This window comes from Pristiophorus japonicus, chromosome 4 (assembly GCF_044704955.1).
Source record: "Pristiophorus japonicus isolate sPriJap1 chromosome 4, sPriJap1.hap1, whole genome shotgun sequence".
NCBI lineage: Eukaryota > Metazoa > Chordata > Chondrichthyes > Pristiophoridae > Pristiophorus > Pristiophorus japonicus.
Window position 1 is genome coordinate 305,210,708 of NC_091980.1, and position 24,462 is coordinate 305,235,169.

The following is a 24,462-nucleotide window of genomic DNA, read 5'->3' on the forward strand; positions in this document are numbered from 1 at the left end:
CCCATTATAAATTCACCTGAATCCAACTGCAAGGGACCTACGTTTGTCTTTACTAATCTTTTTCTCTTCACATATTTATGGAAGCTTTTGCAGTCAGTTTTTTTGATCCCTGCAAGCTTCCTGTCATACTCTATTTTCCCCTTCTTAATTAAACCATTAGTCCTCCTCTATTGAATTCTAAATTTCTCTCAGTCCTCAGGTTTGTTGCTTTTTCTAGCCAATTTATATGCCTCTTCCTTGGTTTTAACACTATCCTTAATTTCCCTGGTTAGCGCAGTTAATTCATACATCTTATTCCGAATACTCATCGCATTGAGGCACAGAGCCTTCAGGCTTGTCTTATTAACACACTTTGCCCCTTTTGAATCTTGCTATAATGTGGCCCTTTTTGCTTTTTGCCTTGACATTTAGTTCGCTCAGGTAGAATGAGGGATTCTATTTGCAGTGTGTCTAATCCAGTGCTGATGGCAGTGGATAGATCTGCTTCACCCGGTCAGTTTATGGACAGATTACAAAATTCCATTGACCCTCAAGTCAACAGGTTCTGGGGCCTTCCAGAGTCAGGCTCAGTGATATAGACAATCGTTACGTAACTTTAATTGTCATCCCCTCCTCTTCTGAAAGTGCTGATTCTTGCATTCTGCTGGTCACCGTCTGAGGCTGAACCAGACTGTCTGTAACCTTGGTGTCCGATTTGACTCTGAGATGAGCTCCATCACCATTACCACCTACTTTCCCCTCCTTAACAGCCCCCATCTCCACCCTGACTTCAGCTCATCTGCTGCTGAAACCCTCATCCATGCCTTTGTCACCCCTAGACTTGACTATTCCTGCGCTCTCCTGGCCAGCCTCTCCTCTTCCACCTTCCATAAACCTGAACTCATCCAAAACTCTGCTGCCTGTATCCTAACTCACACCAAGTCGCATTCATCCATCACCCCTGTGCTTGCTGACTTCGATTGGCTCCCTGGTCTGGCAATGCCTCGGTTTTAAAATTCTCGCTTTCAAATCCCTCCATGGTCTTTCCCCTTTCTAGCTCTGTAACCTCCTCCTGCGCTACATCATTCCGAAATCTCTGCGCTCGTCCAATTCTGGCCTCTTCCATGCCACCGATTTTAATTGCTCCACCATTGGCGGCAGTCGCTTTAGCTGTCTCGGCCTTAAGCTCTGGAATTCCGTCTTAAACCTCTCCACCTCTCTTATCCTTTAAGACGCTCCTTAAAACCTTCCTCTTTTGACCAAGCTTTTGATCACCTGTCCTAATATCTTAGTGGCTCAGTGACAAATCCCGTTTGATTACGCTCCTATAAAGCTCCTTGGGACTTTTTACTACATTGAAGGCACTATATAACTGCAAGTTGCTTAGGCTCACACGGCCAGCAGTCAGTAACCAAGGTGCCAATTCTTTATCCATGAGCCTCATCAGTCAACATAGTCATGTTACTCAAGGAAAGAGTGGGGATTGGGAATGGGGGGAGTGGGGATTGGGAATGGGGGGGGGCGGTGGGAAGGGATTACCACTGCCACAATCAGAAGCAGGAACCCTGGATGATTTTTTTTTCTGTTCAGCCTCGGGACACTGATATCAACTGCACCACTGACCGAGGACAATTAACGTTACACAGAGCAGGTCTTGATCTCTGGACCTAGAATTAGAACCACACTTGGCAGTTCATTTTCCCATAAAGCTATTGGAGCTTAGGTAACCTTGGAAAATGTTATTTGGCACTCGTGACATCAGGGGTGATAAATAGGCTTATTGTACTGAGTGATCATGGGACTCTTTTTGTCAAGAGAAATATCCAGCACCAAGAGAGTTTATGAGGTAGCGTGGATCCAAAATGAAAACCAAAGAGAAAAGAGAAAGCTAATTTTTCATATAATCACTGAAGGGGGCCATTCGGTCCATCGAATCTATGCTCAGTCTTTGAAAGAGCTATCGAATTATTCCAAACTTCCTTGCTCTTTTCCCATAGCCCTGAAAAGTTTTCCATTTCAAGTATTTATCTCATTCTGTATTGAAAGTTACTACTAAATCTGCTGCCACCGCCAGGCAGTGCATTCCAGTTCATAACATGCTACGAATTTCTCATTTCCTTTTGCAAATTATCTTAAATCTGTGTCTTCTGGTTATCGGTCCTCCCACCAGTGGAAACAATTTCTCCTTATTTACTTCATCAAAACTCCTCATAATAGTGAACCCCTCCATCAAATCTCCTCTTAACCTTCTCTGCTTTAAGGAGAACAATCCCAGTTTCTCTAGTCTCTCCGGATATCTGAAGTCCCTCATCCCTGGAATCATTCTCGTAAATCTCCTCTGCACCCTCTACAAGGTATTGATTGGAATTTATATAGCGCCTTTCATGGCCACCAGACGTCTCAAAGCGCTTTACAGCCAATTAAGTATTTTTGAAGTGCAGTCACTGTTGTAATGTAGGATACGCGGCAGCCAATTTGCGCACAGCAAGCTCCCACAAACAGTAACGTGATAATGACCAGATCATTTTAGTGATGTTGATTGAGGAATAAATAGTGGCCAGGACACCGGGTAAAACTCCCGTTCTCTTCTTTGAAATAGTGCCATGGAATCTTGTACGTCCACCTGAGAGAGCAGACGGGGCCTCAGTTTAACGTCTCATCTGAAAGACCCACTGAGCCATGGCTTACACTGAGTTAGTACACCTCTTGGTGTAGGGCTGGCTCCCTAAACACCAGACGCTCCCAGGTTCAAATCTCTGGCCTGTTCTTTGTCAAGACAATAATGGCAGCACTACAGATTTATTCAGTGCTAGCATTAGAACCACACTCGGCAGTTCATTTGCTCAGGCTAGCGTCGAAGCAACCATGTGAAGAATGAGCACCTGCGAGAGGCAACAGAAGGCAGCTGCAGAACAGAATCACAAGAACATTAGGAACAGAAGTAGGCCATTCAAACCTGTTCTGCCATTCAATTAGATTATGGCTGATCTGCACCTCACCTCGATTTACCTGCCTTCGCTCCATATCAAAAATCTATCAATCAGTCTTGGAAGCACCAATTGACCTCCAGCACGCACACACTTAAGGGGCAGAATTCCAGATTTCTAACGTCCCTCATGTGAAAAGATGCTTCCCGATTTCACTCCTGAATGGCCTAGATCTAATTTTATGATGTTCCCTTGTTCTTGGTTCCCTCACGAGAGGAAATAGTTCCTTTGTATCTACCCTATCAAATATTTTAATCATTTAAAACAACTCAATCAGATCACCTCTCCGTTTCCATACACAAGAGAATACAAGCCAACTCTATGCAACCTGTCCTCATAATTTAACCCTCTAAGCCCTGGTATCATTGAGTAAATCTGTGCTACACCCCTTCCAAGGCCAATATATCCTTGCAGAGGGGCGGAGCCCTCACGGCATGGTAAGCTCATGCTGGCCGCGACTGTAACTGCTGTCTACAAAATCTGGAGCAGCACAAGAATGGCACTCCAATACTTTATTTTTTGAAGTCTAACTGTACAAACTCTCTGTCCCTCCACTGAGATAATTGACGTGACAAGTCTCTGTTAAACATCATCGATCTGGACACATCCCATTTACCGACATGCTGAAGCGGTCAGACTGCAAGGAGAAATGTGACAATTAATGTGGCATTTCATCCTGTGGCTAATTAGGTTTGACTCTTTACCAAAGCAGTATTGACAATTGGGCGTTGTTTAGCAGTCAGCATGGGGACATATGGGAAGGCACTCCATTAGTGCGTGCTGTATCTAAAGTGTCTCACTGGGAAGTGGATTGCCACCAAGTGACTGACTGGTGTAAGTCACAGAACTTTCCCACTGGTAGAATAATCTCTCGTAGATGCAAGGAGCTGCACACCTCATCAATACGCCATTTAAAAATATGTATTTGTTGCTGGGATATGGGTGGTCACGGACGAGGCTGCATTTATTGCTCAGAGTCGCCCCGTGTACATACTAACAATGACGGACGGGTAAAGACCCTCTGGTCCATCGAGCCTGTCCCACACAATTGCGATATCTTGTGTATCACAACATAAACACTCCACCCTGCCCAAACCCGTGAGATCTCCTGGGAGAGGCAAAAAAACAGATAAAAAACCCAGGCCAATTTGGGGGGAAAAAATCTGGGAAATTCCTCTCCGACCCATCTAGGTGATCAAAACTAGTCCAGATCATCACTTCAGCCCTTAAATTCCCTGCAGTGCCTACCTTCTGTAAGAGGTGATCTCCACCGCAGCCAGTGTAAACTGAGTGGCTTGCTAAGTTGCTTCAGAGATATTCAAAATTCAATCACGTACTGTAGACAAGAATCGTGGGCAATGTACCCAGAGTGTTTGGGTGCAGGGTCCCTTTAACGGGCCGTGCGGCCCATTCAACACTTCACGCATGCACGCAATCTGGCATTGAAAAGCCGGCAAGCAACCTGCGCGGGGCCTCCATAGAAACATAGAAACATAGAAAATAGGTGCAGGAGCAGGCCATTCAGCCCTTCTAGCCTGCACCGCCATTCAATGAGTTCATGGCTGAACATGAAACTTCAGTACCCTCTTCCTGCTTTCTCGCCATAACCCTTGATCCCCCGAGTAGTAAGGACTTCATCTAACTCCCTTTTGAATATATTTAGTGAATTGGCCTCAACTACTTTCTGTGGTAGAGAATTCCACAGGTTCACCACTCTCTGGGTGAAGAAGTTTCTCCTCATCTCGGTCCTAAATGGCTTACCCCTTATCCTCAGACTGTGACCCCTGGTTCTGGACTTCCCCAACATTGGGAACATTCTTTCTGCATCTAACCTGTCTAAACCCGTCAGAATTTTAAACGTTTCTATGAGGTCCCCTCTCATTCTTCTGAACTCCAGTGAATACAAGCCCAGTTGATCCAATCTTTCTTGATAGGTCAGTCCCGCCATCCCGGGAATCAGTCTGGTGAACCTTCGCTGCACTCCCTCAATAGCAAGAATGTCCTTCCTCAAGTTAGGAGACCAAAACTGTACACAATACTCCAGGTGTGGCCTCACCAAGGCCCTGTACAACTGTAGCAACACCTCCCTGCCCCTGTATTCAAATCCCCTCGCTATGAAGGCCAACATGCCATTTGCTTTCTTAACCGCCTGCTGTACCTGCATGCTAACCTTCAATGACTGATGTACCATGACACCCAGGTCTCGTTGCACCTTCCCTTTTCCTAATCTGTCACCATTCAGATAATAGTCTGTCTCTCTGTTTTTACCACCAAAGTGGATAACCTCACATTTATCCACATTATACTTCATCTGCCATGCATTTGCCCACTCACCTAACCTATCCAAGTCACTCTGCAGCCTAATAGCATCCTCCTCGCAGCTCACACTGCCACCCAACTTAGTATCATCCACAAATTTGGAGATACTGCATTTAATCCCCTCGTCTAAATCATTAATGTACAATGTAAACAGCTGGGGCCCCAGCACAGAACCTTGCGGCACTCCACTAGTCACTGCCTGCCATTCTGAAAAGTACCCGTTTACTCCTACTCTTTGTCCTGTCTCACAACCAGTTCTCAATCCACGTCAGCACACTACCCCCAATCCCATGTGCTTTAACTTTGCACATTAATCTCTTGTGTGGGACCTTGTCGAAAGCCTTCTGAAAGTCCAAATATACCACATCAACTGGTTCTCCTTTGTCCACTTTACTGGAAACATCCTCAAAAAATTCCAGAAGATTTGTCAAGCATGATTTCCCTTTCACAAATCCATGCTGACTTGGACCTATCATGTCACCATTTTCCAGATGCACTGCTATGACATCCTTAATAATTGATTCCATCATTTTACCCACTACTGAGGTCAGGCTGACCGGTCTATAATTCCCTGTTTTCTCTCTCCCTCCTTTTTTAAAAAGTGGGGTTACATTGGCTACCCTCCACTCCATAGGAACTGATCCAGAGTCAATGGAATGTTGGAAAATGACTGTCAATGCATCCGCTATTTCCAAGGCCACTTCCTTAAGTATTCTAGGATGCAGTCCATCAGGCCCTGGGGATTTATCGGCCTTCAATCCCATCAATTTCCCCAACACAATTTCCCGACTAATAAAGATTTCCCTCAGTTCCCCCTCCTTACTAGACCCTCTGACCCCTTTTATACCCGGAAGGTTGTTTGTATCCTCCTTAGTGAATACCGAACCAAAGTACTTGTTCAATTGGTCTGCCATTTCTTTGTTCCCCGTTATGACTTCCCCTGATTCTGACTGCAGGGGACCTACGTTTGTCTTCACCAACCTTTTTCTCTTTACATACCTATAGAAACTTTTGCAATCCGCCTTAATGTTCCCTGCAAGCTTCTTCTCGTACTCCATTTTCCCTGCCCTAATCAAACCCTTTGTCCTCCTCTGCTGAGTTCTAAATTTCTCCCAGTCCCCAGGTTCGCTGCTATTTCTGGCCAATTTGTATGCCACTTCCTTGGCTTTAATACTATCCCTGATTTCCCTAGATAGCCACGGTTGAGCCACCTTCCCTTTTTTATTTTTACGCCAGACAGGAATGTACAATTGTTGTAATTCATCCATGCGGTCTCTAAATGTCTGCCATTGCCCATCCACAGTCAACCCCCTAAGTATCATTCGCCAATCTATCGTAGCCAATTCACGCCTCATACCTTCAAAGTTACCCTTCTTTAAGTTCTGGACCATGGTCTCTGAAATTACTGTTTCATTCTCCATCCTAATGCAGAATTCCACCATATTATGGTCACTCTTCCCCAAGGGGCCTCGCACAATGAGATTGCTAATTAATCCTCTCTCATTACACAACACCCAGTCTAAGATGGCCTCCCCCCTAGTTGGTTCCTCAACATATTGGTCTAGAAAACCATCCCTTATGCACTCCAGGAAATCCTCCTCCACCGTATTGCTTCCAGTTTGGCTAGCCCAATCTATGTGCATATTAAAGTCACCCATTATAACTACTACACCTTTATTGCATGCACCCCTAATTTCCTGTTTGATGCCCTCCCCAACATCCCTATTACTGTTTGGAGGTCTGTACACAACTCCTACTAACGTTTTTTGCCCTTTGGTGTTCTGCAGCTCTACCCATATAGATTCCACATCATCCAAGCTAATGTCTTTCCTAACTATTGCATTAATCTCCTCTTTAACCAGCAATGCTACCCCACCTCCTTTTCCTTTTATTCTATCCTTCCTGAATGTTGAATACCCCTGAATGTTGAGTTCCCAGCCCTGATCATCCTGGAGCCACGTCTCCGTAATCCCAATCACATCATATTTGTTAACATCTATTTGCACAATTAATTCATCCACCTTATTGCGGATACTCCTTGCATTAAGACACAAAGCCTTCAGGCTTGTTTTATTAACACCCTTTGTCCTTTTAGAATTTTGCTGTACAGTGGCCCTTTTTGTTCTTTGCCTTGGGTTTCTCTGCCCTCCACTTTTCCTCATCTCCTTTCTGTCTTTTGCTTTTGTCTCCTTTTTGTTTCCCTCTGTCTCCCTGCATTGGTTCCCATCCCCCTGCCATATTAGTTTAAATCCTCCCCAACAGCACTAGCAAACACTCCCCCTAGGACATTGGTTCCGGTCCTGCCCAGGTGCAGACCGTCCGGTTTGTACTGGTCCCACCTCCCCCAGAACCGGTCCCAATGCCCCAGGAATTTGAATCCCTCCCTGCTGCACCACTGCTCAAGCCACGTATTCATCTGCGCTATCCTGCGATTCCTACTCTGACTATCACGTGGCACTGGTAGCAATCCCGAGATTACTACTTTTGAGGTCCTACTTTTTAATTTAGCTCCTAGCTCCTTAAATTCGTTTCGTAGGACCTCATCCCTTTTTTTACCTATGTCGTTGGTACCAATGTGCACCACGACAACTGGCTGTTCTCCCTCCCATTTCAGAATGTCCTGCACCCGCTCCGAGACATCCTTGACCCTTGCACCAGGGAGGCAACATACCATCCTGGAGTCTCGGTTGTGGCCGCAGAAACGCCTATCTATTCCCCTCACAATTGAATCCCCTATCACTATCGCTCTCCCACTCTTTTTCTTGCCCTCCTGTGCAGCAGAGCCAGCCACGGTGCGATGAACTTGGCTGCTGCTGCCCTCCCCTGATGAGTCATTCCCCTCAACAGTACCCAAAACGGTGTATCTGTTTTGCAGGGGGATGACCACAGGGGACCCCTGCACTACCTTCCTTGCACTACTCTTCCTGCTGGTCTTCCATTCCCTATCTGGCTGTGGACCCTTTCCCTGCGGTAAGACCAACTCACTACACGTGATACTCACGTCATTCTCAGCATCGTGGATGCTCCAGAGTAAATCCACGCAGCTTAGCAGGAACGGGTTGGGCGGGTTGGCCAGACTGGATGGGAGTTTTGATAAGAATAAAATTGAAGAAAGCTGAACAAATATCCTTTCTGCAAATACATGCAATAGTTATGTAATTATATACAAGATACTGGAAAGCGAACAGGCAGTTGAGATTCAACTATGGATCAGACAAATGGACAGCCAATAGCATTGTTATATTCAACAACTTCTGCTTGCATTTATATAGCTCTTTAACATAGGATAATATCTCAATGCTCTTCACAGGAGCGTTATCAAACAAAAATTAACACCGAGGCAAAGGTGGGAATATTAGGAGGAGTGTCTTAAAGCTTGGTCAGAGGTAGTTTATAAGAAAGGTCTTAAAGAATGAGAGACTGCACTGCTCGATAGGGTGGTGGATACAGATCCAATAGTAGCCTTCAAAAAAAAGAATTGGATAAATACTTGAAGGAGAAAAAAAATGGGGAAAGATCTGGACTGTTCTTCAAAAGAGCTGGCGCAGACTCAATGGGCCAAATGGCTTCCTACTGCGCTGTACTATTCTATGATTCTGTGGAGAATTCAAGAGGGAACTAGATAGATATCTGGCAGAGAAAGCGACTCAGGGGTACGGTAACATGTGACAAGTTTCAAACTCTTGCCCAGATAGTCGACATAAGAAATAGGAAAAGGAGTAGGCCATTTTGCCCCTCGAGCCTGCTCCGCCATTCAAGAAGATCATGGCCGATCTTGGCCTCAACTCCACTTTCCTGCCTGTTCCGCATGACTCTTGACTCCCCAATAGTTTAAGAATCTGTCTATCTCTGCCTTAAATATAGTCAATGACACAGCTTCTACAGAATTCCAAACAAGAAATTTCTCCTCATCTCAGTCTTAAATGGGCAACCCCTCATTCTGAAACTGTGCCCCCGAGTTCTAGATTCCCCCACAAAGGGAAACATCCTCTCCACATCTACCCTGTCAAGCCCCCTCAGAGTCTTATGTTCCCATGACATCACCTCTCACTCTTCTAAACTCCAATGAGTACAGGCCCAACCTGGTAAACTTGTTGGAGGGAATAAATGTCCTAATTTCTCCCCGGTCACCGGGCTGCGTATCAAACGCTGAAAGCAGGCGAGTGATCCACTCCCTTGTTAGACAACCCCTTCATCTCAGGAATCAACCTCTTGAGCCTTCTCTGAACTGCCTCCAATGCAAGTATATTAAATAAGGAGACTAAAACTCGACACAGTACTCCTGGTGTGGTCTCAACAACACCCTGTACAGTTGTAGCAAGACTTCCCAATTTTTATACTCCATCCGCCTTGCAATAAAGGCCAACATTTCATTTGCCTTCCTAATTACTTGCTGTACCTGCATGCTAACTTTTTGTGTTTCATGTAAGAGTACATCCAGATACCTCTGTAACCGCAGCATTCTGTAGTCTCTCTCCATTTAAATAATATTTAGCTTTTCTATTCTTCCTACCAAAGTGGATAACCTCACATTTTCCCACATGATACTCCATCTGCCAAATGTTTCCCCACTCACTTAGCCTGTCTACATCCCTTTGCAGACTCTGTGTCCTCCTCACAACTTGCTTTCCCACCTATCTTTGTACCGTCAGCAAATTTGGCTTCATCCAAGTCATTAATATAGATTGCAAATAGTTGAGGCCCCAGCACTGATTCCTATGGCACCCCACTGGTTACAGTTTTCCAACCTGAAAATGACCCATTTTTCCCAACTCTCTGTTTTCTGTTAGTTAGCTAATCCTCTATCCATGCTAATATATTATCCCCAACCCCTTGAGTTCTTATCTTGTGCAGTAACCTTTTATGTGGCGCCTTATCGAATGCCTTATGGAAATCCAAATATACCACATTCACTGGTTCCCCCTTATCCACCCTGCTCGTTACATCCGCAAAGAACTCTAATAAATTTGTCAAACATGGTTTTCCTTTCATGTACAATCCTATGTTCCTCTGTAAAGTGCCTATTCCAGAGGACAAATCATACCTAGTGTCATCAGTCTAGCACAAGAAAGAAAAGTACCACTGTATCAACTCCATAGCCCCTCCTGTAACAAGTACCTTGCCAGATCTCCACGATAGAGTGATTTGTACTGCCAGTTGTCAGGGTCGGCCTTTCTATCTACACAGAAGGTCTGCGTACTCTGCGGATGGAGGTCATCCAGCCACGTGAAGTTACCCGGAGGAAGATCCGTACCGGCTTCAGACCTACAAAATAACATAACGCACATAATGATGGTGTGTTTTAAGCAGGATCTGCGAAACGGAGCCAAGTGCATGCTTGAAGACTGTAACAAGTCCGCTCTGAACTTAAAATACAAGGTCATTTGGAAATTTGGTTTAGCTGATTTCATTCGGTGGTTTAAATTTAAACATCCGATGGAGGGACTGGATTTTCCCAGACCTGCTCTTCGGTGGTTACACCCGCTATCAATACTATAATTATTCAATTCCAAATTATTCTTAAAAGCTGCTCCCAAATCGCACCCTTCCAGTCCCGAAAAACTTCAGGCAATCAGGACACACAGTAGCACTACTGCAGCCCTGGGAGTGGATCACTCGCCTGCTTTCAGCGTTTGATACGCAGCCCGGGGACCGGGGAGAAATTAGGGCATTTATTCCCTCCAACTTTTAAGAAGTTATTACTGTCGCTGCTCTATTACGCTCCTCTGCACCGCTCTCAAGGCTCGGAGGACTGGCAGTCTATACCCAGGGCAAGAGGCAATTTCTTTCCCCTCGTCTTCCTCCCGAGAAGGACAAAATTAGAAGTTCGCCACGTGGGGAAACACTTTGGCTAATTCACTCCCTGCCACAGCACTACGACAGTAGCACGCTGGTGCATACCTTTTAACTTGAGGGGGAAAAAAAACAGCTTATAGAAACAGGAGGCGGCCACTCAGCCCCTCGAGCCTGTCCCGCCATTCAATCAGATTACGGCTGATCTGTACCTCAATTCCATTTCCCGACCTGTGCTCCACATCCCTCGATACCCTTACCCAAGAAATATCTCTCTCAATCTTGAAAGCTCCAACTGACCCAGTATCCACAGTCTCTTGGGTCTTTCACACTGTGTAAAAGTGCCTCCGAATTTCTCTTCTGAACGGCCTCGCTCTAATTTTAAGATCATGCCCCCTTGTTCTTGAGAACATGGTGTCTTTATATCTACCCTATTGAATCCTTTGAACATTTTATCCCGTCTGGAGCACTTACATTCAGTTCTGGGCAGTGCACCTCAGGAAGGATATACTGGCCTTCAAGGGGGCGCAGAACAGATTCATTATCATAGGCAGTCCCTCGAAATCGAGGAAGACTTGCTTCCACTCTAAAAATGAGTTCTCAGGTGGCTGAACAGTCCAATACGGGAATTACGGTCTCTGTCACAGGTGGGACAGACAGTGGTTGAAGGAAAGGGAGGGTGGGACTGGTTTGCCACACGCTCTTTCCGCTGCCTGCGCTTGATTTCTGCACGCTCTCGGCGATGAGACTCGAGGTGCTCAGCGCCCTCCCGGATTCACTTCCTCCACTTAGGGTGGTCTTTGGCCAGGGACCCCCAGGTGTCGGTGGGGATGTTGCATTTTATCAAGGAGGCTTTGAGGGTGTTCCTGTAACGTTTCCTCTGCCCACCTTGGGCTCGCTTGCCAGTCACTAGAATGGTACCAGGCTTTGAGGGTTAATTTATGAGGATAGGTTGCATAAACCCACGTTCTTTTCCCTCGAGTTTAGACGGTTGAAGGGTGATCTAATTGAAAAGCTTAACATGCTAAAAGAATTCAACAGTGCGCAGACAGAGAATTTATTTCCTCTGATGGGGAGCCCAGAACAAGGGAGCACAATCTTAAAATTAGAGCCAGGCCATTCAGGAGTGAGGTCAGGAACTGCATTTCCCACACAAAGGGTAGTGCAAATCTGGACCTCTCTCCCCCAGAAGGCTGTAGATCAAGACCGAGATCGATAGATTTTATTAGGTAATGGTATAAAGCGATATGGATCAATGGAATTGAGGTACAGATCAGCCGTGATCTAATTGAATGGCAGTACAGGCTCGAAGGGCTGAATAGACGCCACCTGTTACTAATGTTCACCACCAGTAAAGGTAACATCAGAACTCGGGCAATGACCAAATCCCTTGGCTCAGGCCCTGTCCAGGTTTGGACATGACAAACGACAGCAACCTTAATCACCTCACGGTTCCAGGCTCTTGGTCTTTATCGCAGAGGATCTCGGCGTCAGAGTCGCTGCTGGCGTGATTCTCCCTAGTTTTCTTTTTATCCTTTTTGTGTTGCCGATGTTTCTTCTTTTTCTTCTTCTTCTTCTTTTTGGTTGCAACATCCTCTTCGTCATGGTCTAACAATCGGGGAGACAATCTCCCGGGTAAATCGAGCTCTGAACAAACACTGAAATGGAAGGACAAGGGTGCGGAAAATTAATAGCAAGTAAAGTTTCATCCAATCACCAATTATATCCGTCTTAGTATTGTCGTTCATTCCTGGTTTCTTCAAACCCTCCGTCCTTATCCCCCTCCTCTCTTCCCCGCAACATTCCCTCTCCCCCACACCTTCCCCTCTCCCCCCTTTCCCTCTCTCCCCCCACCTTCCTCTCTCTCACACCTTCCCCCCCTCCCCACCTCTTTCCCCCTCCCCCTCATCCCCCACATTCCTCTCCCCTCTCCCTCTCCCCCCCTTTCCCCCATCCCTCTCCCTCTCCTCTTCCCCCCCACCCCTCTCCCCTTCCCCCCACCGCTCTCCCTCCCTCGCTCCTTTCCCCCCCAACCCTCTCCCTCGCCCCTTCCCCCCCACCCCTCTCCCATCTCCCCCCCACCCCTCTCCCCTGCCCCACCCCCCTTCCCCACCCCACCCCCCTCTCCCCTTCGCCCCCCACCCCTCTCCCCTTATCCCCCACCCCTCCCTCGCTCCTTCCCCCCCACCCCTCTCCCTCTCCCCTTCCCCCCCCACCCCTCTCCCTCACCCCTTCCCCCCCCCACCCCTCTCCCCTTCCCCACCCCACGCCTCTCCCCTACCCCACCCCCCTCTCCCCTTCGCCCCCCACCCCACCCCTCTCCCCTTCTCCCCCACCCCTCTCCCTTGCTCCCTCACCCCTCTCCCCTTGCTCCCCCGCCCCACCCCCCCTTCCCCCCACCCCACCTTCCCCTCCACCCCCTCACCTTCCCCCCCCACCCCACCCTCTCACCTTCCCCCCCACCCCCCTACCTTCCCCCCACCCCAACCCCCTTCCTCCTCACCTTCCCCCCCACCCCACCCCTCTCCCCTTCCCCCCCTTCTCCCCCCCCACCTCCCTCTCCCCTTGTCCCCCTTCCCCCCTCACTCTCCCCCACCCCTCTCCCCCCCACTCTCCCCTTCCCACCCCCACCCCCCCACCTCCCTCGCCCCTCCCCCCCCCCTCTCCTCTCCTCTCCCCCCCCCCCACCCCTCTCCTCTTCCCTTCCCCCCCACCCCACACCCCTACCCCTCTCCCCTTCCCCCCCACCCCTTTCCCCTCCACCCTTCCCCCTCTCCCCCACCAATCTCCCTCTTCCCTCTCCCCTTTTTCCCCTCTCCCCCCACCCCTCTCCCCTCTCCCCTTCCCCCCACTCCCCTCTCCCTCTCTCTTCCCCCCGTCCCCCCTCCCTCTCCCCCCGTCCCCCCTCCCTCTCCCCTTCCCCCCTCTCCCCCCCACCCCACCCATCTCCCTCTCCCCTCACCCCACCCATCTCCCTCCACCCCACCCCTCTCCCTCTCCCTCTCCTCCCCCCACCCCTCTCCCTCTCCTCCCCCCACCCCTCTCCCTCTCCTCCCCCCACCCCTCTCCCTCTCCCTCTCCTCCCCCCACCCCTCTCCCTCTCCTCCCCCCACCCCTCTCCCTCTCCTTCCCCCCCACCCCTCTCCGTCCCCCACCCCTCTCCCTCTCCTTCTCCTCCCCCCACCCCTCTTCCTCTCCCTCTCCCTCTCCTCCCCCCACCACTCTCCCTCTCCCTCTCCTCCCCCCACCCCTCTCCCTCTCCCTCTCCTCCCCCCACCCCTCTCCCTCTCCCTGTCCTCCCCCCACCCCTCTCCCTCTCCCTCTCCTCCCCCCACCCCTCTCCCTCTCCCTCTCCTCCCCCCACCCCTCTCCCTCTCCCTCTCCTCCCCCCACCCCTCTCCCTCCCCCTCTCCTCCCCCCACCCCTCTCCCTCTCCTCCCCCCACCCCTCTCCCTCTCCCTCTCCTCCCCCCACCCCTCTCCCTCTCCCTCTCCTCCCCCCACCCCTCTCCCTCTCCCTCTCCTCCCCCCACCCCTCTCCCTCTCCTCCCCCCACCCCTCTCCCTCTCCCTCTCCTCCCCCCACCCCTCTCCCTCTCCCTCTCCTCCCCCCACCCCTCTCCCTCTCCCTCTCCTCCCCCCACCCCTCTCCCTCTCCTCCCCCCACCCCTCTCCCTCTCCTCCCCCCACCCCTCTCCCTCTCCCTCTCCTCCCCCCACCCCTCTCCCTCTCCCTCTCCTCCCCCCACCCCTCTCCCTCTCCCTCTCCTCCCCCCACCCCTCTCCCTCTCCCTCTCCTCCCCCCACCCCTCTCCCTCTCCCTCTCCTCCCCCCACCCCTCTCCCTCTCCCTCTCCTCCCCCCACCCCTCTCCCTCTCCCTCTCCTCCCCCCACCCCTCTCCCTCTCCCTCTCCTCCCCCCACCCTCTCCCTCTCCTCCCCCCACCCCTCTCCCTCTCCCTCTCCTCCCCCCACCCCTCCCCCTCTCCCTCTCCTCCCCCCACCCCTCTCCCTCTCCCTCTCCTCCCCCCACCCCTCTCCCTCTCCTCCCCCCACCCCTCTCCCTCTCCTCCCCCCCCCATCACCCTCTCCTCACCCCCCCCCCCTCTGCTCCCACTCACTCTCCCCCACCCCTCCATCCCTCCCCTCACCTCCCCCCACCCCCTCTCCCCTCCCCCCCCCCCTCTCCCTCTCCTCCCCCCCCCCCTCCCCCTCTCCTCCCCCACCCTTCCCTCTCCCTCTCCTCCCTCCCCCCCTCCCCCCACCCTCCCTCTTCCTCTCCCTCCCCCCCCACCCCTCTCCGTCCCCCACCCCTCTCCCTCTCCTTCTCCTCCCCCACCCCTCTCCTCCCTCTCCTCTCCCTCCACCCACCACTCTCCCTCTCCCTCTCCTCCCCCCACCCCCTCTCCTCTCCTCCCCCACCCCTCTCTCCTCTCCTCCCCACCCCTCTCCCTCTCCCTCTCCTCCCCCCACCCCTCTCCCTCTCCCTCTCCTCCCCCCACCCCTCTCCCTCTCCTCCCCCCACCCCTCTCCCTCTGCTCCCCCCACCCCTCTCCCTCTCCCTCACCCCCACCATTCAAAATTACTTGAGAAATCTGCACCCAAAATCCAACCACAAAATCAGTTTAGCTATATGCATTGGGCCAATTACAATATAAATTCTCCCAACCCAAAATCACCCCTACATACACCCAAACCCATGACCTCTATCACCTAGATGGACAAGGTCAGCAGGCGCATGGGAACACCACTACCTCCAAATTCCCCTCCAAATTACACACCATCCTGACTTGGAAATATATCACCATTCTTTCATCGTTGCTGGGTCAAAATCCTGTAACTCCCTATCCAACAGCACTGTGGGAGTATGTTAACCGCACGGACTGCAGTGGTTCAAGGCGGTGGCTCACCGTCACCTTCTCAAGGGTAATTAATGATGGGCAATAAATGCCGGCCCTGCTCAAGAATCTCATGAATTTTAAAAAAATCTACTGGCTGCTGTCTTTTCCCTGTACCAGTCTGCCATCCATTTGTCTACACGCATGTACAAATACAGACACAGCGTACAGTCACATGTGCATTAAGAGAATGTGGTGCTGGCCGCCACTGAAACAGGCGACTCCTTTTAATCTGCCTGCAGTGATTCAATTTCAGTGCCTGAATGAAGCCACAGAATTTCAGCATGCAGAAGACACGAGGAAAGAATGGAATGCTGCCTAAGGGGTCTAAGGCTTTGAGTCCTTAAAGATATTCTGCCACAGCAGTTGAGATGGCATATCGATTAAAATGGCTCTATTTAAAACTCAAAGCCTCTCTGAGAGTGAATCAACGTTGTCCGAAACCAGAGAGATTTAAGTCAGCCCTCAGTGATAACCACGCAAAGTGCAACAAGGAACAGGTTTCGAAAATACACTGTCATGGGATCTTGAATGTATTTAAAAAGCCATATTTGTACGCGACAGTCCTGCAGTAACTCTCCAGACTACGGTGGCCCTCAGGGGAAGTGAGGTCCATCCATCTGTGCGTTGGAGAGAGGGATCTCAGGAGGGGATCTTGCAGAGGAATCCAAGGTGTACTTAAAAGGGAGCTAAGATTATAGAAACATAGAAACATAGAAAATAGATGCAGGAGCAGGCCATTCAGCCCTTCTAGCCTGCACCGCCATTCAATGAGTTCATGGCTGAACATGAAACTTCAGTACCCCATTCCTGCTTTCGCGCCATAACCCTTGATCCCCCGAGTCGTAAGGACTTCATCTAACTCCCTTTTGAATATATTTAGTGAACTGGCCTCAACTACTTTCTGTGGTAGAGAATTCCACAGGTTCACCACTCTCTGGGTGAAGAAGTTTCTCCTCATCTCGGTCCTAAATGGCTTACCCCTTATCCTCAGACTGTGACCCCTGGTTCTGGACTTCCCCAACATTGGGAACATTCTTCCTGCATCTAACCTGTCTAAACCCGTCAGAATTTTAAACGTTTCTATGAGGTCCCCTCTCATTCTTCTGAACTCCAGTGAATACAAGCCCAGTTGATCCAGTCTTTCTTGATAGGTCAGTCCCGCCATCCCGGGAATCAGTCTGGTGAATTTTCGCTGCACTCCCTCAATAGCAAGAATGTCCTTCCTCAAGTTAGGAGACCAAAACTGTACACAATACTCCAGGTGTGGCCTCACCAAGGCCCTGTACAACTGTAGCAACACCTCCCTGCCCCTGTATTCAAATCCCCTCGCTATGAAGGCCAACATGCCATTTGCTTTCTTAACCGCCTGCTGTACCTGCATGCTAACCTTCAATGACTGATGTACCATGACACCCAGGTCTCGTTGCACCTTCCCTTTTCCTAATCTGTCACCATTCAGATAATAGTCTGTCTCTCTGTTTTTACCACCAAAGTGGATAACCTCACATTTATCCACATTATACTTCATCTGCCATGCATTTGCCCACTCACCTAACCTATCCAAGTCACTCTGCAGCCTAATAGCATCCTCCTCGCAGCTCACACTGCCACCCAACTTAGTGTCATCCGCAAATTTGGAGATACTGCATTTAATCCCCTCGTCTAAATCATTAATGTACAATGTAAACAGCTGGGGCCCCAGCACAGAACCTTGCGGCACCCCACTAGTCACTGCCTGCCATTCTGAAAAGTACCCATTTACTCCGACTCTTGGCTTCCTGTCTGACAACCAGTTCTCAATCCACGTCAGCACACTACCCCCAATCTCATGTGCTTTAACTTTGCACATTAATCTCTTGTGTGGGACCTTGTCGAAAACCTTCTGAAAGTCCAAATATACCACATCAACTGGTTCTCCTTTGTCCACTTTACTGGAAACATCCTCAAAAAATTCCAGAAGATTTGTCAAGCATGATTTCCCTTTCACAAATCCATGCTGACTTGGACCTATCATGTCACCATTTTCCAGATGCACTGCTATGACATCCTTAATAATTGATTCCATCATTTTACCCACTACTGAGGTCAGGCTGACCGGTCTATAATTCCCTGTTTTCTCTCTCCCGCCTTTTTTAAAAAGTGGGGTTACATTGGCTACCCTCCACTCCATAGGAACTGATCCAGAGTCAATGGAATGTTGGAAAATGACTGTCAATGCATCCGCTATTTCCAAGGCCACCTCCTTAAGTACTCTGGGATGCAGTCCATCAGGCCCTGGGGATTTATCGGCCTTCAATCCCATCAATTTCCCCAACACAATTTCCCGACTAATAAAGATTTCCTTCAGTTCCCCCTCCTTACTAGACCCTCTGACCCCGGAAGGTTGTTTGTATCCTCCTTAGTGAATACCGAACCAAAGTACTTGTTCAATTGGTCTGCCATTTCTTTGTTCCCCGTTATGACTTCCCCTGATTCTGACTGCAGGGGACCTACGTTTGTCTTTACTAACCTTTTTCTCTTTACATACCTATAGAAACTTTTGCAATCCACCTTAATGTTCCCTGCAAGCTTCTTCTCGTACTCCATTTTCCCTACCCTAATCAAACCCTTTGTCCTCCTCTGCTGAGTTCTAAATTTCTCCCAGTCCCCAGGTTCGCTGCTATTTCTGGCCAATTTGTATGCCACTTCCTTGGCTTTAATACTATCCCTGATTTCCCTAGATAGCCACGGTTGAGCCACCTTCCCTTTTTTATTTTTACGCCAGACAGGAATGTACAATTGTTGTAATTCATCCATGCGGTCTCTAAATGTCTGCCATTGCCCATCCACAGTCAACCCCCTAAGTATCATTCACCAATCTATGCTAGCCAATTCACACCTCATACCTTCAAAGTTACCCTTCTTTAAGTTCTGGACCATGGTCTCTGAATTTACTGTTTCATTCTCCATCCTAATGCAGAATTCCACCATATTATGGTCACTCTTCCCCAAGGGGCCTCACACAATGAGATTGCTAATTAATCCTCTCTCATTACACAACACCCAGTCTAAGATGGCCTCCCCCCTAGTTGGTTCCTCAACATATTGGTCTAGAAAACCATCCCTTATGCACTCCAGGAAATCCTCCTCCACCGTATTGCTTCCAGTTTGGCTAGCCCAATCTATGTGCATATTAAAGTCACCCATTATAACTGCTACACCTTTATTGCATGCACCCCTAATTTCCTGTTTGATGCCCTCCCCAACATCCCTATTACTGTTTGGAGGTCTGTACACAACTCCTACTAACGTTTTTTGCCCTTTGGTGTTCTGTAGCTCTACCCATATAGATTCCACATCATCCAAGCTAATGCCTTTCCTAACTATTGCATTAATCTCCTCTTTAACCAACAATGCTACCCCACCTCCTTTTCCTTTTATTCTATCCTTCCTGAATGTTGAATACCCCTGAATGTTGAGTTCCCAGCCCTGATCATCCTGGAGCCACGTCTCCGTAATCCCAATCACATCATATTTATTAACATCTATTTGCACAATTAATTCATCCACCTTATTGCAGATACTCCTTGCATTAAGACACAAAGCCTTCAGGCTTGTTTTTTTAACACCCTTTGTCCTTTTAGAATTTTGCTGTACAGTGGCCCTTTTTGTTCTTTGCCTTGGGTTTCTCCGCCCTCCACTTTTCCTCATCTCCTTTCTGTCTTTTGCTTTTGCCTCCTTTTTGTTTCCCTCTGTCTCCCTGCATTGGTTCCCATCCCCCTGCCATATTAGTTTAAATCCTCCCCAACAGCACTAGCAAACACTCCCCCTAGGACATTGGTTCCGGTCCTGCCCAGGTGCAGACCGTCCGGTTTGTACTGGTCCCACCTCCCCCAGAACCGGTCCCAATGCCCCAGGAATTTGAATCCCTCCCTGCTGCACCACTGCTCAAGCCACGTATTCATCTGCACTATCCTGCGATTCCTACTCTGACTATCACGTGGCACTGGTAGCAATCCCGATTGCAATTATAAAACTAGCACAAAACGTTTGGACACACCGAGACAGCTGGACAAGAGAGTGCGGGCTCGAGGCAGTAGGGTGGGTTCAGGACAGACAGCAGGAAGTATTTTTTGATATGGTAACCAACAGCTGCGTTGGGGCAAACCTTTGACTTCGTGGCAGCAATCGTGCCTCTGAGTCAGACGGTTCAAACCCACTCCAGACAGTTCTGTAGCTCCGGCGTGGAATTCTGGGATGAGATCCAGTGGGATATTCACATCCAGAGCAGAAGATAAGCCAGCAATACAGAATGGACTCCATTGGGAAAATGCTGAAGTCCATTATTAAGGAAGTAGTAACAGGACATTTAGAAAATCATAATACAGTCAAGCAGAGTCAGCATGGTTTTATGAAAGGGAAATCATGTTTGATAAATTTTCTGGAGTTCTTTGAGGGTGTAATGAACAGGGAACCAGTGGATGTGGTGTATTTGGATTTCCAGAAGGCATTCGATAAGGTATCACATAAAAGATTACTGCACAAGATAAGAGCTCACAGGGTTGGGGGTAATATATTAGCATGGATAGAAGATTGGCTAACCAACAGAAGAGAGAGAGTTGGGATAAATGAGGCATTTACCGGTTGGCAAACAGTAACGAGTGGGGTGCTGCAGGGATCGGTGCTGGGGCCTCAACTATTTACAATCTATATTAATGACTTGGATGAAGGAATCGAGAGTATTGTTGCCAAATTTGCTGATGATACAAAGCTAGGTGGGAAAGCAAGTTGTGAGGAGGACACAAAGAATCTGCAAAGCGATATAGATAAGCTAAGTGAGTGGGCAAAAATTTGGCAGATGGAGTATAATGTGGGAAAATGTGAGGTGATCCAGTTCCATAGGAAAAATAAAAGAGCAAACTTTTATTTACAAAATGCTGCGGTACAGAGGGATCTGAGGCTCCTTGTACATGAAACACAAAAAGTTAGCATGCAGGTACAGCAAGTAATTAGGAAAACAAATGGAATATTGATCTTTATTGCCAATGGGATGGAGTATAAAAGTAGGGACGTCCTACTGCAACTGTTCAGAACATTGGTGAGACCACACCTGGTGTGCTGTGTGCAGTTTTGGTCTCCTTATTTAAGGAGGGATATACTTGCTTTAGAGGCTGTTCAGAGAAGATTCACGGGGTTGATTCCGGAGATGAGTTGTCTTATGAAGAAAGGTCGAGCAGGTTGGGCCTATACTCATTGGAGTTTCGAAGAATGAGAGGTGATCTTAATGAAACATATAAGATTCTGAGGGGGCTTGACAGGATAGATGCAGAGAGGATGTTTCCCCTCACGGGGGAATCTAGAACAAAGGGAGCATAGTTTCAGAATAAGGGGTCGCCCATTTAAAACTGAAGTGAGGAGGGAATTTCTTCTCTGAGGGTCGTAAATCTGTGGAATTCTCTGTTCCAGAGATCTGTGGAGGCTGGGTCATTGAATATATTTAAGGTGAAGATAGACAGATTTTTGAACCATAAGGGAGTCAAGGGTTATGGGAAGCGGGTAGGGAAGTGGAGTTGAGGCCAGGATCAGATCAGCCATGATCTTATTAAATGGCAGAGCAGGCTCAAGGGGCCAAAATGGCTGACTCCTGCTCCTATTTCTAATGTTCTTATGTTCATAACTGACAAACGGCAGAAAAACCCAGAGTAGAAAAATGCAACGGCATTATTAACAAATCTGGGAACCGCTGAAGAGAAAAGGGGTGGGGGGGGGGGGGGGGGGAAACTGTGCTCAGTCATGTGACCTGGTCAAATGGAAAACCTTTGTTCACATCTCTCCTCATCCTCACGGGGCTGAGGGCAAGATGTATTGCTAAATGAAACGTCAATCACAATTCCCTCTGTCGCGATTGGATGTAGAATTGCTGAAACCAGCATTCCCCTTGAGAACGTGGGCATTTAAGGCGATAAACTCGGTTTGCATGCATGCTACAGTGAGATCGATTTGAAGTGCAGTTGCAGACTGCGCGCAAGCAGACAGTGTAGAGGGGTGATGGGGAGACGGATAATAATGCCGCTGCTCTCCTGCTCCAGCACCTGCTGCTCCCTGGAGTGGTACGCCGCCACACTGCTCCTTCCGCCCTGCCGGCCTGCTCCGATGGTGCTCGCAGGCCGGGGACTGGTGTGCAACGGCCACCACACATTAAAAAAACTCCACGCACAGGCATCCTCCACCCTTCAAGATTTAGTTCGGGATCTGGAATATTAGGTCCTTCATTGAAACACCCGTGAACTTTTTCGCGTGGAAGCAAGTCATCCTCGATTCGAGGGACTGCCGATGATGGCGAGGATGATGATGATGAACACAGTGGGCAGGGAGGCAGGAATTCCTTGCATCCTGCTGGGTGGGAGGAGAGAACTGGAAGCTTAACTGCGAGGGTTTATCTTTCCCTCCCTTAAAAGTATGAAAACCCAGAATTCTTCAAAGCAAGGGGAGACCAATCGTACGGAAATCGAGATGAGGCAGTGGGAGTTAGAAATCAAGACCATGCCAGGGGACTAACAAAGAGAATGGTGCTGCGTGCCGATTGTGAGACTCATTCAAAGCAGTGCATGAGGTCAGAGATTGACATCAGTCCATTAATGTCGGCCTTACCTCAGCCTTCAGATCCCAGATACCTGCTGCTGTGAGTGAGGGGAAGTTTTTTTTAATATAAATGTCAGTGGGCAACCTTTTTTTTTATAAAAAACTTTCCCAATTTTCTCACCTCTCTCTCGATAAAGCTCCCGTTTGGCTCCCGCTGGCGCCCATGCCTTCCTGACACTTGCCGGAGTAGCCACTCCTCACACATCAGCCTGGATGGCGACTGTCAGCAGTCTGGCCGACGTCACAGCTCCAGCCAATAACTTGCATTTATATAGCGCTTTTGGCGTCCCGAGGAGCGTTAGCAGAAAAAAGAAAATCGACAGCCAGCCACAGAAAGGAGATAATGAGCATCTTGAAGGAGGAGCGGGGGTGAGGTTTAGGGAGAGGGAATTCCAGAGCTTAGGGACCGGGTGGCTGAAGACATGGCCGCCAATGCTGGGGTGAGGGAAGTGGGGAATGCAGGAAGAGGACAGAACCGGAGAAGCACAGAACGCAGAGATCGCGCAGGGTGGTCCTCTTCATTGCCAGCAGCCACACGGGTCACTGGACAGCGATCAGGAGCGGGCTGATTTCTATCCCACCCTCCCTCATTTAGAGGAGCTGAGGCCAATTGTAGCTCAACTGCTATCCCAGAAGAGATTAAACCGGGCAACTTTTGATCCGTGCGTCTTTAAATACTCAGCCATCAGGGGAGCTGACCTTTCTCGCTTTTTATTAAAAAAAGCCACAGCCGCTAGAACTGTAATGTAGTGTAAAGAAAAGCAAACCGACAGGTAGCGTAAACTGAACTTTGTTCAACAGATAAAATCAAACCAGACTCGCGTATGATATTCTAGTATTAACCGTATCACAGTTCAAAGAGCCTTAAAAGTTATATCCTGAAGGCCAGCTCGCACAGCAATGAGTTGGCATACACTGCAGTAAACGCCCAATCAATAAATCAACCTTTGGCAGTCAGGAGAATAAGCACAAATTTGAACAAAAGTTTTTTACATCATGCAGCTAGATAGAGAGTGATAGAGATAAGCAGAGATGTAAAGAGATAGCGATGAATGGAGGGGGTGATATGAAGATACAAAGATAAGATATAAAGAGATAAAGGAGATAGAAGAAGATAGATGGAGAAGGAGATAGCATTAAAGAGAGACAGAGATAGATAGTTTTTTTTTATCTATCATGGGATGTGGGCGTCATCAGAATTTATTGCTCATCCCTAATTGCCCTTGAGAAGGTGGTGGTGAGCCGCCTTCTTGAACCGCTGCAGTCTGTGTGGTGAAGGTGCTCCCACAGTGCTGTTAGGTATGCCAGTTATGACTAGTTTGTGGGATAGCTCTCCCAATTTTGGCATCTCCCCAGATGTTAGAGAGGAGGACCTTGCAGGGTCAGCAGGCCTGGGTGTGCCTTTGTTGTGTCCGAATCCAATACCTAGGTCGATGCCAGGCAGTCCGCCAGGTTTTATTCTTATTGTTTTTCGTAGCAGTAGATAGACACAGAAATAAAGGGGACAGAGAGGGTGAAGAGACAGAGTGAGAGATGGAGAGCGATGAAGAGAGCGCGAGGCAGAGCCAGAGAGCGCAGGGAGAGACACAGAGGCAGAGCAGAGCAGGGAGAGACACAGAGGCAGAGCAGAGCAGGGAGACACACAGAGGCAGAGCAGAGCAGGGAGAGACACAGAGGCAGAGCAGAGCAGGGAGAGACACAGAGGCAGAGCAGAGCAGGGAGAGACACAGAGGCAGAGCAGAGCAGGGAGAGACACAGAGGCAGAGCAGAGCAGGGAGAGACACAGAGGCAGAGCAGAGCAGGGAGAGACACAGAGGCAGAGCAGAGCAGGGAGACACACAGAGGCAGAGCAGAGCAGGGAGAGAC

The 24,462-nt window shown here is 49.0% G+C and overlaps 1 protein-coding gene across 3 annotated transcripts in view; it reads right to left on the reverse strand.

Annotated features, from left to right (window-relative positions):
* Positions 1 to 24,462, reverse strand: part of nrde2 (NRDE-2, necessary for RNA interference, domain containing) — a 101,094-nt gene that overhangs the window by 64,344 nt on the left and 12,288 nt on the right. For all 3 annotated transcript variants that reach the window (XM_070879656.1, XM_070879657.1, XM_070879654.1), the window contains exons 3-4: positions 12,524 to 12,736; positions 10,404 to 10,550 (exon numbers count right to left, since the gene is read on the reverse strand). In XM_070879656.1, the coding sequence (XP_070735757.1) occupies positions 10,404 to 10,550; positions 12,524 to 12,736 (360 nt within the window). The remainder of the gene's footprint in view (positions 1 to 10,403; positions 10,551 to 12,523; positions 12,737 to 24,462) is intronic.